The 14,669-nt window shown below is 48.6% G+C and overlaps 1 protein-coding gene and 1 non-coding gene across 3 annotated transcripts in view; both read right to left on the bottom strand.

Annotated features, from left to right (window-relative positions):
* Positions 1–1,387: 1,387 nt before the first annotated feature.
* Positions 1,388–14,669, bottom strand: part of DAPK2 (death associated protein kinase 2) — a 119,842-nt gene continuing 106,560 nt past the window's right edge. Inside the window, exons 10-12 of one of the 2 annotated variants that reach the window (XM_032593624.1) lie at positions 4,643–4,732; positions 4,447–4,534; positions 1,388–2,019 (exon numbers count right to left, since the gene is read on the bottom strand). In XM_032593624.1, coding sequence (XP_032449515.1) covers positions 2,009–2,019; positions 4,447–4,534; positions 4,643–4,732 — 189 coding nt within the window. In that variant the 3' untranslated portion in view covers positions 1,388–2,008. The remainder of the gene's footprint in view (positions 2,020–4,446; positions 4,535–4,642; positions 4,733–14,669) is intronic. The other variant, XM_032593623.1, reaches the window with a different exon arrangement.
* Positions 6,507–6,640, bottom strand: LOC115517509. Its single transcript, XR_003969952.1, has one exon. It is a non-coding gene; the product is annotated as a small nucleolar RNA SNORA5 (small nucleolar RNA).

The following is a 14,669-nucleotide window of genomic DNA, read 5'->3' as shown; positions in this document are numbered from 1 at the left end:
CTCTATGGGAGTGGTATGGGCGCCTGGCTTTTTCTGGCTGCTGGCCCCTGGAGGCATCCTCAAAGTCCCCCCACTACCACACTTTACTTCCCAGGAGCTCCCACTGAGCCCCTGTTCCCCCCAGCCACAGCCAAGAGCCCCTCACAGGCCCAGGGGCCTTGAACGTGGCTCCCAGCAGCAGCCATCCTCCAGAGGCTGTTGCGAGGCACAGAGCTGGTCCTGCCCGAGAACTGGGGACACCCAGGAACTACAGGTCAGCTGCAGGACTTCCTCAACATGCCGGCAGGTCCACTCCCTTTCTCTCTGGAAGCTTTTCTGAAACTGGACTGCCTTTCTGTGCCTGTGGGGCCATTTTGCTCTGGATCCATGCACTAGCTGAAGGCAGTTTGGCCCCCTGGCTTCAAACCTGCTGCTGACAAAGGGAAAGGATGACTCCCTGTTCCCTGGGCCTTTTCTTTTCTTTTTTCCTTTGCCCCATTCACCTTCCAAAACTTACCCTTTCTTCCCACCTCTTCTCACATACTTTCTCAGCCTCAGTGCCTCAACCCTGATCTCTGGCTTCTAAGGACCTTCTCTTGGGTTTCTGGTCAGCATCACCATTCATTCGACCTGGAAAGCAGGGCCCAGATTTCCATTTCATGAAGGTTCCCTTACCATGCTCACCCCAGGGTGCACATAACCCACCTCTTTTCCTCTCCTTTCTCCCTGTGGGTTTCTCTGCCCTTCTTCCTCTACATCTTTCAAAAGTCCCCCGCCCCTATCTTGGCCATAGTTGGCAGGTGTATTTATTTCCGGGGACTGCCCTAACAAAGTGGCACAGACTGGTGGCTTAAACAACAGGAATTTATTTTGTCATAGCTTTTGAGGCCCTTAGTCTGAGATTGAGGTATTGGCAGGGTTATTTTCTTCTGAGGCTCCTCTCCTTACCTTGTAGCTGTCTGTCTTCTCCCTGTGTTGTTACATGGTCTTTCTCTGATGTCCTAGTCTCTTCCTCTTGTAAGGACACCAGCACATTGGACCAGGCCCCATCCCAATGACCTCATTTTAATTGGATTACCTCTTTAAGATCCTCTTCCCAAATACAGTCATATTCTGTGGTACTAGAGGTTGGGAGACACAATCAAGCCTGTATCAGCAGTAGTGATAGGAGTAGTGGCAGAGGTGGTGCAGGCATTATATGCTGTATCTGCACTGATCTGGGGGGATGGAAACCCTTAAGGAAGGATATAGAAGGCAGGTGCCCTACAGTCCAGAGGGCATGGTTCAGTGTGACCTTCTGAGGTACTGTCCACTCAGCACCCCAACCTTGGGGGCTCCCCCGGACTCATAGGCACCTGAGCTAAAGAAAACCGGATGGGGATAGCCCTAAAAGAAGCCAAGCACCAGGTAAAACCAGAAGTTTAATAAAAATTAAAAAAAAATTACAATACAGTGGGCTGCTTTAGAAGGTCAAATATGTTGGTCTGCCCAACAGGTTGATTCCATGTGGGTTCTGGGAGGTCACAAGATTGGTCCCTCACACCCTAAGATTCACTTCACTCACTTGTCTTGCTCCCATGGGGGAGGTCTCTGTCTTTCTGGTGTAATTTTTGACCAGGCTAGCTCTGAACTCCCTCATCCTGTAAGAAAAACCTGCCTGAGTCTGACCTTCCCCCGTGATGATGACGTTCATTTGCGTCATTTTCTCAAGTCCACACCTCAGCCCAGGTTCTGAGGTCGGCAGACAGGCGAAAGCCATTTTCTGGAGAATAAGAGCTTTGGGAATGCCGGAGCCTCCTTCATAGGAGACAGCCACCGCTCCCAGGGGCTCCCAGCTCCCCTGGAAATTCTTCTGAGCCCTGCAGGCCCATCTGTCTTGCAAAGTCTTCAGGGACGCAGAATGCCTAGGTGCTGGTGACAAGCGGAGACCCGGAGTCTGCAAGGAGAGAGCCGGGCCAGCTAGGAAGTACTGCTTCTCCTCCGAGGGTGGAGAGCTTTCCTCTTGGCGATGTCCTCCTCTGTGTCACTCTCACAATTCCTCTGGGAAAAAGAGAAGCCCAGGGCAAGAGCGTCACGAGAGGCCAGGCATGGAGTTGTGCTGGGCAGCCTGGGCCTATGCACCTGGGCCAGGGGCCTGCAAGCCAGGGAAGTGGATGTTGAGGCGAAGGCTGTTACTCTGTCCAGAGTCTGGGGGGTGGATTGGGTGGGGGTGGGGAGGGACCTGGAAACGGGGCCAGACCACTGCCTTGAGGCCTCCATCCCAGGAGGAAGGAAAGCAGGTAGTGCTTCTAGGGGAAACCAGGCACCAAGAGAAGCCAAATCATCATCATAATAATGAAAATGGTATCTGATGTTCTCGGTAGCTGCCACATAATCAAGCCCACTTGGATACATGCTCTGTGGGTTGAGTGGCCTCCTGAACTCAGCCTGGAGAGAACGGGAAGCAGGGATGAGCCACAGGGACTTCCCCGAGCTCTGATGGCCACTGTTCCACACCCCCTCTGCTCTGACTGGCTTAGGCCGCACCTTTGGCAAGCCTTGCCAGGGACAGGGCCTCTGTGCTCCATCTTTATGAAAGAGGAAAAGAGTAAAGTGCATTCCATGGCTAAACCAGAGTCAAGGCAGCCATCCTGGAGGTCATTACTTTTTCATTCAGTCACATCAGTCTAATCAAATCATTAACATTTATTAAAAGAGGCACCAATCAGAAAGACTTAAATGTGTCATAAAACATCTGCTGTCAGATGTTCAAATTTAAGGCTCCCTGAAAAAAAGGACCTATTAATTATTGTTGTTGTTGTTATTATTATTATTTAAAGGAAATTCCCTTTTGGAAAACTGTAGAATAGATGTCTGGGACCCAAGCCTTCCTTCTCCACCTGTAGAACGAGCTATTGAACTGATGATGCTGAGTGTTTGAATAAAAAGAGGACTGTTCTTAAGTATTTGCACAAGGACAAAAATTAAGAAAGAAATACAAATTCTTTCTAATTATCCTCTAGTCCTCTCTCTCCATGGCCTGAATTTTCAGAGCAACTCATGTGCCATGTTCCTTCCCAGAGCCTTCTCTCCTTCCCCTGGCATAAGCCAGTTGGAAATCCAAGGTCAAGATCAACTTAAGCCAAATCCATCCTGGACCAAGCCTGGCTAGAACAATAAAAATAACTCCAGCTCTGCTGAATAGCAACTTTGTAGTATGAGTCAGAGCCAAACAATGAAAAAGTAAGCTGGGGGAAAGTCTGCCTGTCATTAGCAGGGATTTTCAGAGGGACAGTCCAGTCCCTTTGAATAGCAGATGAGGAAAGCAGTTAGAGAAGGGACATGTCTTGGCCAAAGCCATACAGTTGTTTTGGGCCTCTGGAGCCATAAATCCTTAAAGCAAGAGCAAGAATCAACAAGAGCTTAGGCTGAAGAAAGAGGATCCCCTCCTGGGGGTGGGGGGAGAGAGTCACCGTGCCAGGTCCTGGGATGCAGCCCGAGTGCGAGCGTGGTATGTCCTGAGGCTGCTCAGCGTTGGCTGCCCACCCATCTCAGGCAGCCGCTCTTCCTGAACAGGAGTTGCCTCTGTTCTGACCTGTGCCATCCCAGACATCTCTGGGGCCTCACCACATTTGATGACTACTGGGGAACATCTGTCCAGAGCACCTCTATTGTCTGAAATACTAACACTGCCTTCTGAGGCACTGGCACTGCACTTTAAAGTCTACAGGGAGATTTTACACAAGAATCACCGCTAATCCATATTAAGCACATATAATGCCAGGCTCTAAGAATATGTCATCATTCAATCCTTGTGACGACTCTATGAGGTAGGAACTGTTGTTAACCCCATTTTACAAGTGACAGCATTTCAGCACAGAGAGGTTAAGTATTTTCCTCAAGGTCACACAGCTAGTAAGTGGCAGATGTGAATCCTAAAAGTCTGGTTCCAGAAGCCACGCTCTTGACCAATATAAGTTCCTCATTTTAAATGTACACAAAACAGTAGCAAGCTAATCAAATATCATCTAAATATTATTATTATTATTATTATTGGCAATCTAAAGCAAAACAGAAATGGAAAAATTGAAAAATGAATATTAAGCTCCCATTCTACAGCAGATCTTTGGATTGCCAGGTATAAATTGTGGATTGACTGTGGTGATTTTATTATCCAGAGTCCTCAAGGCTCCAACAGGCTACAAGTCCTCAGGGGGAGACTAGGCCAGTGAAATGGCAGCAGCAGTACCTTTGAAGGTGAACCAGGAAAGGATGCAAGATCCTCCAGGAGCTCATGCTGCCCATCGGAGGCCCCCCACCCAGCACCACCCCAGCGGAGTCCCGGAATATGCAGCCTCTGCCCATCACACACGCGGAGGACAAGATGAGCAGAACTGGTGGGAAACAGTTAGGGCCCACCTGCTCCCTCCCATCCCCAAGCTGCAGGCCACCTCAGAATTCCGCCCAACAAGACAACACTGCATTTACCTACCAGGTCCTCATCCGGCCTCAGGCGCACCTTCTTCATCAGGGAGCGGGTGAGGTGGTTACACAAGGAGACGATGCTGAAGGAGAGCTGAGGGAGACAGAAAAGGAACTGCCTGGTGAGAATGTGCACAGGGACCCTGGAGGGAACCAGGAACCCACCGGTGCCCCTGCCCCCCACCCCTGAACCCTGACACACCTTCCATCGCCTGCGGACATACTGCTTCTTGAAATTCTCCAGGTTGACCACAGACTCCCTGCGGACCAGGGCTTGCTGGTTGTCCACCGGCTGGGAGACAAAGCAGAGCATGGTGGCTGACACAGGGCTTGGGTCGGCAGCCACCCCCTTCTCCACACCCCCGACCACATGCCATCGTTAGCCTGACTTTGGCACCTCCTCATTGGGCAGGGCATGCACAGGGACAACACACTCAGGGCAAGGGTTACAGATGTCTCAGCTGTTCAGGAGACGGCCCTGGTGCCCCTGAGCTATTATTACCGCAGCCGGATACACACTCTGGCTGGGCTGGAGAATCGGCCCCCCAGAGGGGAAGAATGAGAGGCAGGGCCTTCAGTCACAGCTCACTTTAGGGAAGGGTCATTGGGCAGCAGTCTAAGATGCCCACTGTGCACTGGGCTGGTTCTGGGCTTAGCAAAACAGATGCTTTGTTGGCAAACAGAACCTTAATACCCCATTCAAAAGTACATTGAAAGGGGTCGCCTGGGTTGCCCCATCAGTTGAGTGTCCGACTTCAGCTCAGGTCATGAGTTTGAGCCCCACATTGGGCTCGCTGCTGTCAGCACAGAGCCCGCTTCAGACCCTCTGTCCCCACTTCTCTTCTTTACCCCTCCCCCGTTTGTGCTCTCTCTCTGTCTCTCAAAAATAAATAAACATTTTAAAACAAACAACAACAAAAAAAGTAAATTGAAGGAAATAGGGGCTTCGGTGGAGGTTGAGAGGAGATGGGATATATCATTGCCTTTCACAGCTTGGCAGTCAAAGCTCAGCTTAAATCCTGGCTTCTCCAACAAGCCTGACATGGCTTCTCTGAGCCTCGGTTTTCTCATCTGTTTTATGGGGATAACATAATTGACATAAAAAACTGGACATATTTAAGCAAACAATTCGATGACTCCATTCCCTCTTGAATTCCTCTCTTTCTGTAAAACAGGCTTTCCTAGATCCAGAGATGGGTTTCAGAGGTTCTATGAACCTCCTGAAATGCTCTGCAAATTTTAGCATGTAAACTTGTACATGAATGTTCAGAGCAGCATTATTCATAAAAGCCAAAAAATGGAAACAGCTGAAATGTGCATCACCTGATGAGTGGATAGACAAAATGGAATATATCCATACAATGGAATATAATTCAGAAATATTATTCATAAAAAAGAATGAAGTACAGTTGACCTTGAACAATGCAGGGTCAGGACACTGAATTCCCATGCAGTCAAAAATCCACAATATAACTTTTAACTCCTCCACAACTTAATTACTAATAGCCTCCTGTTGGCTGGAAACCTCACCGATAACATAAACAGCAGACTGACAAATATTTTGTATGTTCTATATTTCACATGCTGTATTCTCACAAAAAAAGTAAGCTAGAGAAAAGAAAGTATTATTAAGAAAATTTTAAGGATGAGAAAATACATTTACAGGGCTATACTGTATTCATTAAAAATATCCACATGAACGTGGACCCTCATAGTTCAAACCTGGGTTGTTTGAGCGTCCACTGTCCTGATGCATGCTACAACATGGATGAACCTTGAAGACATTATGTTGAGTGAAAGGGGCCAGGCACAAGAGGCCACACACTGTATGATTCTATTTGCATAAAATGCCCAGAATAGGCAAATCGATAGAGACAGAAATCAGATTAGTAGTTGCCGGGGCTGGAGAGAGGGGAGGGTGGGAGAGGCCTCTGAGAGGGTATGAGGTTTCTTTTTGGAGTGACAAACTGTCCTGGAGTAAGAGGGTGATGACTATTGCATAACCTTGTGAAGATACTAAAGACTACTGACTTGCATACTTTTATTTTATTTATTTATTTTTTTCTTGGTGTCTGTGACCGAATTTATCCCTGAGGCCCAGCACAGAGGATCAGGGCCCATGAGCCGCGGTGTTTCTGTGGCAGCCTTTCGGGCCAGCACCTGCCACGGACGGGCAGGCCCTGAATTTGACATGGCTGCTTGACTTGCATACTTTTCAATGATGAATTTTATGGTATGTGAATTATATCTTAATAAATATTTCACTTGAATGCATGTGTACAGATATACGTCTCTTCTGAGGAGAGCTGACAGATTTCATCCATTCTCAAAAGAATTCTGTGGTCTCAACAAATGAACTGCCCAGGATGACACGTGTGGTCCCATCCAGCTCAATTTTTCTCTCTGCTCCGACAGCCTCCTCACAGCAATGCCTCATTTGCCGCGCCCCCCTCCCCCGCATTGAATGCTGAGTGACATAGCTCACGGACTCCTGAGTGCTGGTCTTGTCTCCCATCCACACTGGGAGCTCTCCTCCATTTTTGTTTATTTTCCATCATGGCGCTCGGCACCCGGGAAGCCAGTGCATACAGCTGGCCCACACCGCTCGGGACTTACAATCTTCTGGCAGAAGCCATTTTCCATGTTCACCCAACCCCCCTGCTCCTGGAAGTCCTCCGTGTGTTCCAAAGCCCAGTCCAAACGTGACCTCCTCCAAGACAACTTCCAAAAAGCAATGTCTCTCTCCCTGCCATGACAGAAACACATGAGGGCTCCCTCAATATTTCTCACTGACTTCGGCCAGCTCTGCGGTGGGGTTGTCTCACTAATGAAAAACAACTTGAAGGCACAGAAAGAATTTTCTTCATGGTTTTGTCAATGTCCTCTGGCCCATCTCCTCCCCACCCAGAGCATACACCAGTGGGTGCTTAACAGTTGTATAGCTAAATTGTTTCCCCGAGTTGCTGAAGAGACACTGGAATGAGATCCTAGGACCTGGGACCTGCTTGCTCCTGCCAGTGAGAGGCCCCGGGCACCTGGATCGGCAGCCATGACACCACAACTCCCCACAACTCCGCCTGGGAGCCAGCAGACTTCTGTTGGGGTCAGGGAACAGGGAGGAAAATGCGTACAACCCTGACATGGAGCGGGGTACGAGAAAGCCAGGGGCTGTTCACCCTCCAAAACTAAAACACTCTTTGTGCCAAAGAGTGAAAGAGAATGGGAGGAGGGGACAAGGAAGACAGAGAAAAAGACGAGGGTGCTGAGGGGACCACCAGGCCAAGGTCTCACAGCTCTTTCCTTAACTGCCTCTCACTTCCTCTGCTGCAACTGCAAGCCTAGCCCTGGGTCGAGGTCTCACCTGAGGGGAGATGCAAAAGAGGGCAGAGCCTGACTTTTCTGGTATCAAAGCCTTCCAGCAGCTTCCTGGCACTCTTGATGGAACCCAACAAGCTCATCCAGACCCCTGAGGCCTGTACCATCTGGGTTTTTCTCCAACCGATTTCCTCCCTGTCTCCTTTCTGTTGCTGTGTCTCCCATCGCACAGTCTGCTTGCTGGCCCAGGAGCCCCAAATCTCAGGGTCTTTGCCCTTGCTCCTTCATATATTTACTTGGTCACTTTGTTCAGGTCTTTGCTCAAATGTCACCTCCTCAGGGAGGCCTCCCTTGACCATCCTATATAAAATAGCATCCCAACTGCCCCCACACAACTCACTGTGCCTGCACCCTATTTCTTCATAGCACTTGTCGCTACCTGACATTTGATTCTGTATTTGTTTGTTCTGTTTTTTTTTTTAACTTTTTACTGCTTATTTATTTTCAAGGGAGACAGAGAAAATGAGCGGGGGAGGGACAGAGAGAGAGGGAGACACAGAATCTGAAGCAAGTTCCAGGCTCTGAGCTGTCAGCACAGAGTCCGATGCAGGGTTCGAACTCACGAACCATTAGATCAGGACCTGAGCCAAAGTCAGACGCTTAACTGACTGAGCCACCCAGGTGCCCCTGTTCTGTGTTAATCTCCCTCTCCTGCACCTCCCAGCAACTAGTATCTCCTTTCCAGGGTGATTTCCTGCCTTCCCAACTCACAGAACATTTCTACCTCTAAATTCACCATTGTCTGTGATTCACTTTTGAGCCTAACCCTTGCAGGGGACACTTGCACTTTGCTTGGAGTTTGATGAGGTGGGATCGGTAGACTCTAGAAGAGTACGGACCTCTTTTTATCCACTTACTGATTGACACTCTTGCAGAAGAGGGATGCCTGAACCCCGTGGGCGGAAAGTCAACATGCAGTTAGAGGAATCCCATTAATAAGAATCCTACCTTCCAACTAGTCCAGCAGTGGAGCAATGAGGCCCAACTAAAATATGAGGGGGGATCATTCCCAGAGGCCATTAAGGGGAAGTGATGCAATTACCTCTAGGGCTCTATGTGCTACACAAAACAGCATGAACTCTGAGAAGGAGGCCACCCAGGCTATAAATCCATCAGGCTGGCCTTTCCTAATCAATGGGCCTCTTTGGTTGCTAAGAGGCTCAAGCAAATGCTGATACCATCTAATCCTTGAAAGTCAGAGACATAAATTCTGCAGTGAAATCTGTTCCCAGAAGGAAAGTGGCAGCAACACCATTGATTAAATTAGGGGTGTCAGTAGGGTGGGACTGGGTTCTGCCTCCTCCTGGCCCGGCCCTCTCTGCAAACAGACAGTGCCCACCTTCTAAGCCTGTTGGCCTTTGGGCAGAGAGTATGGGCGATTCTGACCAGGCTCCTAGGAGCATGTTTAGTCTCTCAGAAAAATGTTGGGAAGCGAGTCAAGAAGACAGAACACCGACTGAGTCAGGTTTTGTTTACGGAGATGCAAACGGCTTTGAAACAGTACGAGGGGTGTGCCAGGTCAACACCCACGTCCACAGAGCAGGGAGATGGAACAACAGCCATTCCCCTGGGCATAAAAAAGGAAGCCTGGCTTTACAGAAGAGGCACTCCAGCTTTTCTCTCAATACCAGGCCTCCTCTAGAAAACTGCAAACAGATCGCAACTTCTCAAACCTCCAACTGTGCCATTTCTCCAGCCCCGTCCTCCACTGGAAGCCAGGGACACCTGAGTACCCACACCCCTCTGCCGCCTCAGTCTGCCACTCTGCCTCTCCCACCAATCTCCCTTAATGGAGTCTTTCCATAGTTTGCATCTCCAACTTCCCCTTTTGCTGGCTAGAGCCTGGGCCCTGCTGGCCTCACTTCCCAGTTTTCCCAGAAAAGGAACATGTGAGGCTGAAGGGAGCCTGAGTGTCAAGTTCCTTATATATGGGTGGGGAGAGCTATAGAAAGGCTGTGTCCCTGCCAGTTGTTTCATACCTAGAAGAAGCCAATGGAAACACGTGGAAATGCCCCTTTCCTTGCCCGGCCTGGTCTCACTTTTCTTAGTTAGGTCTCAGCCCTTTTAATCCTCTTTCCAGGACCTTCAGTTTTTTCTTTTCTTTTCTTTCTTTCTTTCTTTCTTTCTTTTTTTTTTTTTTAACGTTTATTTGCTTTTGAGAGACAGAGAGACAGAGCATAAGCAGGGAAGGGGCAGAGAGAGAGGGAGACACAGAATCCAAAGCAGGCTCCAGGCTCCAAAGCTGTCAGCACAGAGCCCAGTGTAGGGCTCGAAACCACAAACTATAAAATCATGACCTGAGCCGACTGCTTAACCAACTGAGCCACCCAGGTGCCCCAGGACCTTCAGTTTTCTGAGAAATTTTTTGTCCCCAGGAAAAGCTTCAAAAGCTCTCCCTCCTGGACGGTTACAGGCGACAGGAGACCTGAGAGATGTAACCACCAAATAAATGCCAAGTGTGGACTATGTTTAGATTGTGATTTGAACAAACTACAACAGGACATCCTTGCGAAAAGTGGGGACGTGGGAGTATGGAATGTGTATCCACATGATATTAAGGAATTATTCTTGGTTTCTGTCAGGCTTGATAATGGCACAGAAGTCATATTAAAAAGAAAGTGCTTAGAAATTCATACTGAGGAATTTAAGTTAAGTAAGTCCAAAGTTTGCTTTAAAATACTCCGGAAAGAGCCGTGGTGCAGATGAATGGGAGAGGACTGGCCATGACTCGCTCACTGTCAAAGCTGTGTAACAGGCACAGGGAACTCACTGTAACATTCTGGATACTGACGAGAATCTCCCATAACAAAAAATTGGAAACAAAAACTTGCCCTCTGTTAAGTCTCTGTAAATCTCCTCTTTATCTCCACTTAACAGTTCCTGGCTCCTGATCCCAATCTGTGCTCATGCTCATCCCCACCCCCACCCTCAAATTCTACGTGGCACCTTCTCCACAGGCTATGGCTTGGGAAGGAGGTGTTGGAGGGGGGACCTTCCCTGAGAACGTTTCTGCCCCCTGATGCCCCTCTTACTCTTTCTCAGTCAGAATTCATCTCTCTCCCGTCTTCTGGAATACTAGGTACCTCTATTTTACCACTTCTCATGGCCTTTCCCATCTCCCAATTGGGGTCCCCAACTGTTCCAGACACTGAGTCTTTTATTCAGGGGCTGTCTTGTCCTTATCTGTCACCTCCCTTCAGAGCCAGAGCACAATCAGTGTTTGTTCAAATGAACTGGCCCCTTCTGCTCCTCAAATGTACCCACTGCTGGGTCTTCCTCTACAGAGCAAAGAATCTTCTCCACAGGCCAAGAGTTTCACAGACAAAGGAGAAAAGGCCATTCAGCCCCACAGACATTTACAGAGGCTGGCAGTGGGGGTGGGTGCAGGGCACACAGCTACCTCCCACATGGGCCGACTGCTGCATGACGGAATGAGGTGGGAAGCCACCATCTTCATGATCACCTCTAGGGAAGGGTGGGTGATGTGAGGAGAGGACTCATGGGGGAGACTGGCTTCTGTTGTCATTATTACTCCGCCCCATCCCTTCTCTGCCAGCCTCCTACAGCTGCAGAATCACCTGTTACCACACCTTTTCCACCTTTCCTAACACAAAGCTGAGTTACCATGTGCCACGGGCATTCGGCTCAGAGCAGGGACAGGCTGCTGCCTTCCCAAGGTGCCGACTCTCCAGCTTCCTTGGGAACCCATGATCAGGAAGATGTCACACACTCAGACTGCCCTCCCCAACAGCCCAGGGTGGCATTTGCACAGAGCACAGAGGCCAACCTCTCACTGCCTGGTAAATGAAAACTCCTCCTTTATGGCAGATGGGCCTAGCAGCAGCCCTCCCCCCCCCCCACCAGGCCTTCCTCCCTCTAGGTCCCAGTGAAACATTCCCCTCTTGACACCCCCTCAGGCCACTGTCAGCCCCACCCTACCCTTGACTCCACGGTTAAAATGCCAGCTGTGAACATGTGGTGGGGAGTCAGGTGGATTCTCTGACATTCCACAGGCCTCCTTGGGCTCCCCCTCAGTATCAGGTTCTGATGCCAAAGGGTGAGGAGAGTTGGACTGGCCAGGGGACAGAGGAAGGTCATGGTCTCCTCCTCCACCTTCCCTGAAAGACTTGGGAGTGCTTCTTAGTTTATTTCGATTTGTCTTTGGAAACTCTTAGTACAGAAAAGGGTCTGCTTATAAAACACCTAAATAATAAATAGTTAGTAATGACTAGATATGATCACAGAGAAGATGAGTCCACTACTGTGAGGAGAATCACTTATGGTTCTGACTCCGGCTTTGGGGATGACCCGCTGGGTGACTTCAGGCAGGCCCTGTCCTGTCAAATGCTGTAAAGTGAAGGTGTCTGATGGTCCACCTCTCAGTACAAACAGTGAGTGACTCATGCCTTGATTCTCAACTAACTACCTTCCCCTCTCTGTTTCCAGTCTCTCCAAATCAAATCATCCTCAACATCTTACTCCTTTAAGTGCATTTTATTTGGACTTTCACAAGAAAGTTTAACCTGAGTTATTCAATTGGGGGCTTCCTTTCCTGAGGAAATCTGGCTATATGAGGTCAAGGTCTACTGACATAGCCAAAGGGACCTTTAATATCTACAGTGTCTTCATGCCAAATGAGTACATCACTTCTCATGACAGGGCAAGTAAGTTCTTGGAGAGACTGTAGACAGGTCACTTGTACCCAGTCTCCCAGGCAAGGCACAGGAAAAAGGGCTTTGCTATCTTCCATTGATCCCAAGATACACAGTTTTGGATCTCTGAAATCAGGACTTCTTTCCCATCAATGGCATTATGTCATTACTGTCAGTCTGAAACAAAGGCAGGTGTTTCAGAAGATGACCACACCGCTTCTGCCAGACATTGGGGGTCATTCAGCCTCAGACTGTATGACATTAGATTCTCTAATTGAAGTTCCTTTGGAGCACACTGATTGTGCAAATTCAGAAAGCAAACCTGTGTGAATTCCACACGCGTGGGGCCCCTCTTGTCAGGGGGGATTTTCCATCCCTCCATCTAGCATGAAGGGTGAAACACTCAGGTTTCCTTGCCTTCCCTTTTTGCATGGTGGCTTTATTTCTTATTTACCCTCTCAGTGAGGGCGTCCCAGCTTTGAGGAGAGGGGAAGCGGTCTCCTCTTGCACTTGGCTTTGTTCTTTCTTATTTTTGGTATATAAAATAACTCATCTTATATTTGATGGAAATATGGTCTCTTATATTTGATGAAAAAAGTTTCTGTGACCAATGTTATATACAATATTTGAAATGATCTGGTATGATAATGAAAAAGGAGGTAGGGTTCTGAAAAAATGGTTGCACGGGGTCAAAATCTCATGTCTCCTCCTAAACCACTTGCCATCTGTGCTGCTCTCTGGACATCCCCTCCCCCGCCCAGCACATCAAGCTATTGACTAGCCCAGCACCCATCATGGTTCCCTATGACTCTTGAGATAAAGGCAGAGCTCTTTGATATGGCAAAGTACCAATGGTCGTGCATCCTCTCCAGTCACATCTACACCATATACACACCTTATCCTCTCCCGTCCAGCTTTCTGTCCGTGCAATTTCAGCTTCCCATGCCCTCTCTACCACAGAGCCCTGGCATGACAGCTCTGTCAGGAACACGTCTTTCTCCCTGGTTTGCTTAGCTGACCTCACCTCCAGCATCACCACCTCAGGGAGGCCTTCCCTGACTAGATCAAACCCCCACAGCATGCTTGTGCAGCACTACATCCTTCTCTTTCATAGCGTGTATCCCACCTGCAGCCCTACATCTGTAGAATGTTCTTGTTTAATGCTGGAATCCTTTACCTGACTGTCAACTCCATGAAGGCAGGAAAGGAGCCTGTTTTCACTCAATAGTGTATCCCCTGTGCCAGGCTGAGTGCCTGGCAGGTGCTCAATAAACATTTGTCAATGGATATATGGATGAATCTGGGTGTCTCTGCCCTATAATTAAAGAGTAAACTCCCGGAGCCTGGGGCAGTTAGGGGAAGCAGAAAGAGCAACAGACGTATCATCAGAAGGCCTCCACTTTTGCCACTACAGTGACCTTGGGCAAATCACATCCTCTCTGTTTCCTCAATTCCAAATTGGGAATAACACTTACCCTGCCTATCTGACAAGGGTGTTCTGTGAGTCTGTGTAGTAACTTTGAAATGATACAATCTGGTCCCTCACCCCCAAGCTTCTAGCACAGTGCTGGGCCCACACTCTGTCCATATGAGCTGGCTGATGTCCCTCCTTTAGGAAAAAGGAGAGGACATAATACAGTCCTCAAGAAGGTGTGCTTGAAGCCTGGAGTCAAGAAGGGACCACACAGCCTGTGCTTTCCAGTCTTAAATGCTCTGGAATTTCTCAGCCCTTTCAGGGCTATGCCCTAGTACATAAGAAAAGGGATCTTCTTGTTGAGTCCCTTTTTGTCTTCATTTCTAACACAAGGCTGGGGCCCTCAGTCAGAAGGGGGAAAAGTGGAGAAGGGGGAGATGCTGCCCCTTCCATCCTGCTGAAAATCAGCCAGGGACAGGGCTGGGTGGGAACAGAGAACTGCATCTTCTAGGACCTGTTTCTTGGGACAATCGTTTAAAGGTATGAGACATTCCACCTATACCTGTCAGAATACATGAAATAAATACATGAAGCTACTAACGTTTCCTCTGGAGCTGAACTGCAATGTTAAGGTGGATATTTATAGCCAAGTCTCACTATTTCTCCATATACCTCTTATGAGGGTCGGGCATCCTAGGTTTCTGTTTCATCTGCATCAACTAGCTATGAAAGACCTTGGGTAAGTCATTTTTCCTCTCAGAGTCAATTTCCTCATCAGTTACATGGAA

Source organism: Lynx canadensis, chromosome B3 (genome assembly GCF_007474595.2).
Source record: "Lynx canadensis isolate LIC74 chromosome B3, mLynCan4.pri.v2, whole genome shotgun sequence".
Taxonomy (NCBI): domain Eukaryota; kingdom Metazoa; phylum Chordata; class Mammalia; order Carnivora; family Felidae; genus Lynx; species Lynx canadensis.
This window is presented reverse-complemented; position numbering and strand designations above follow the sequence as displayed.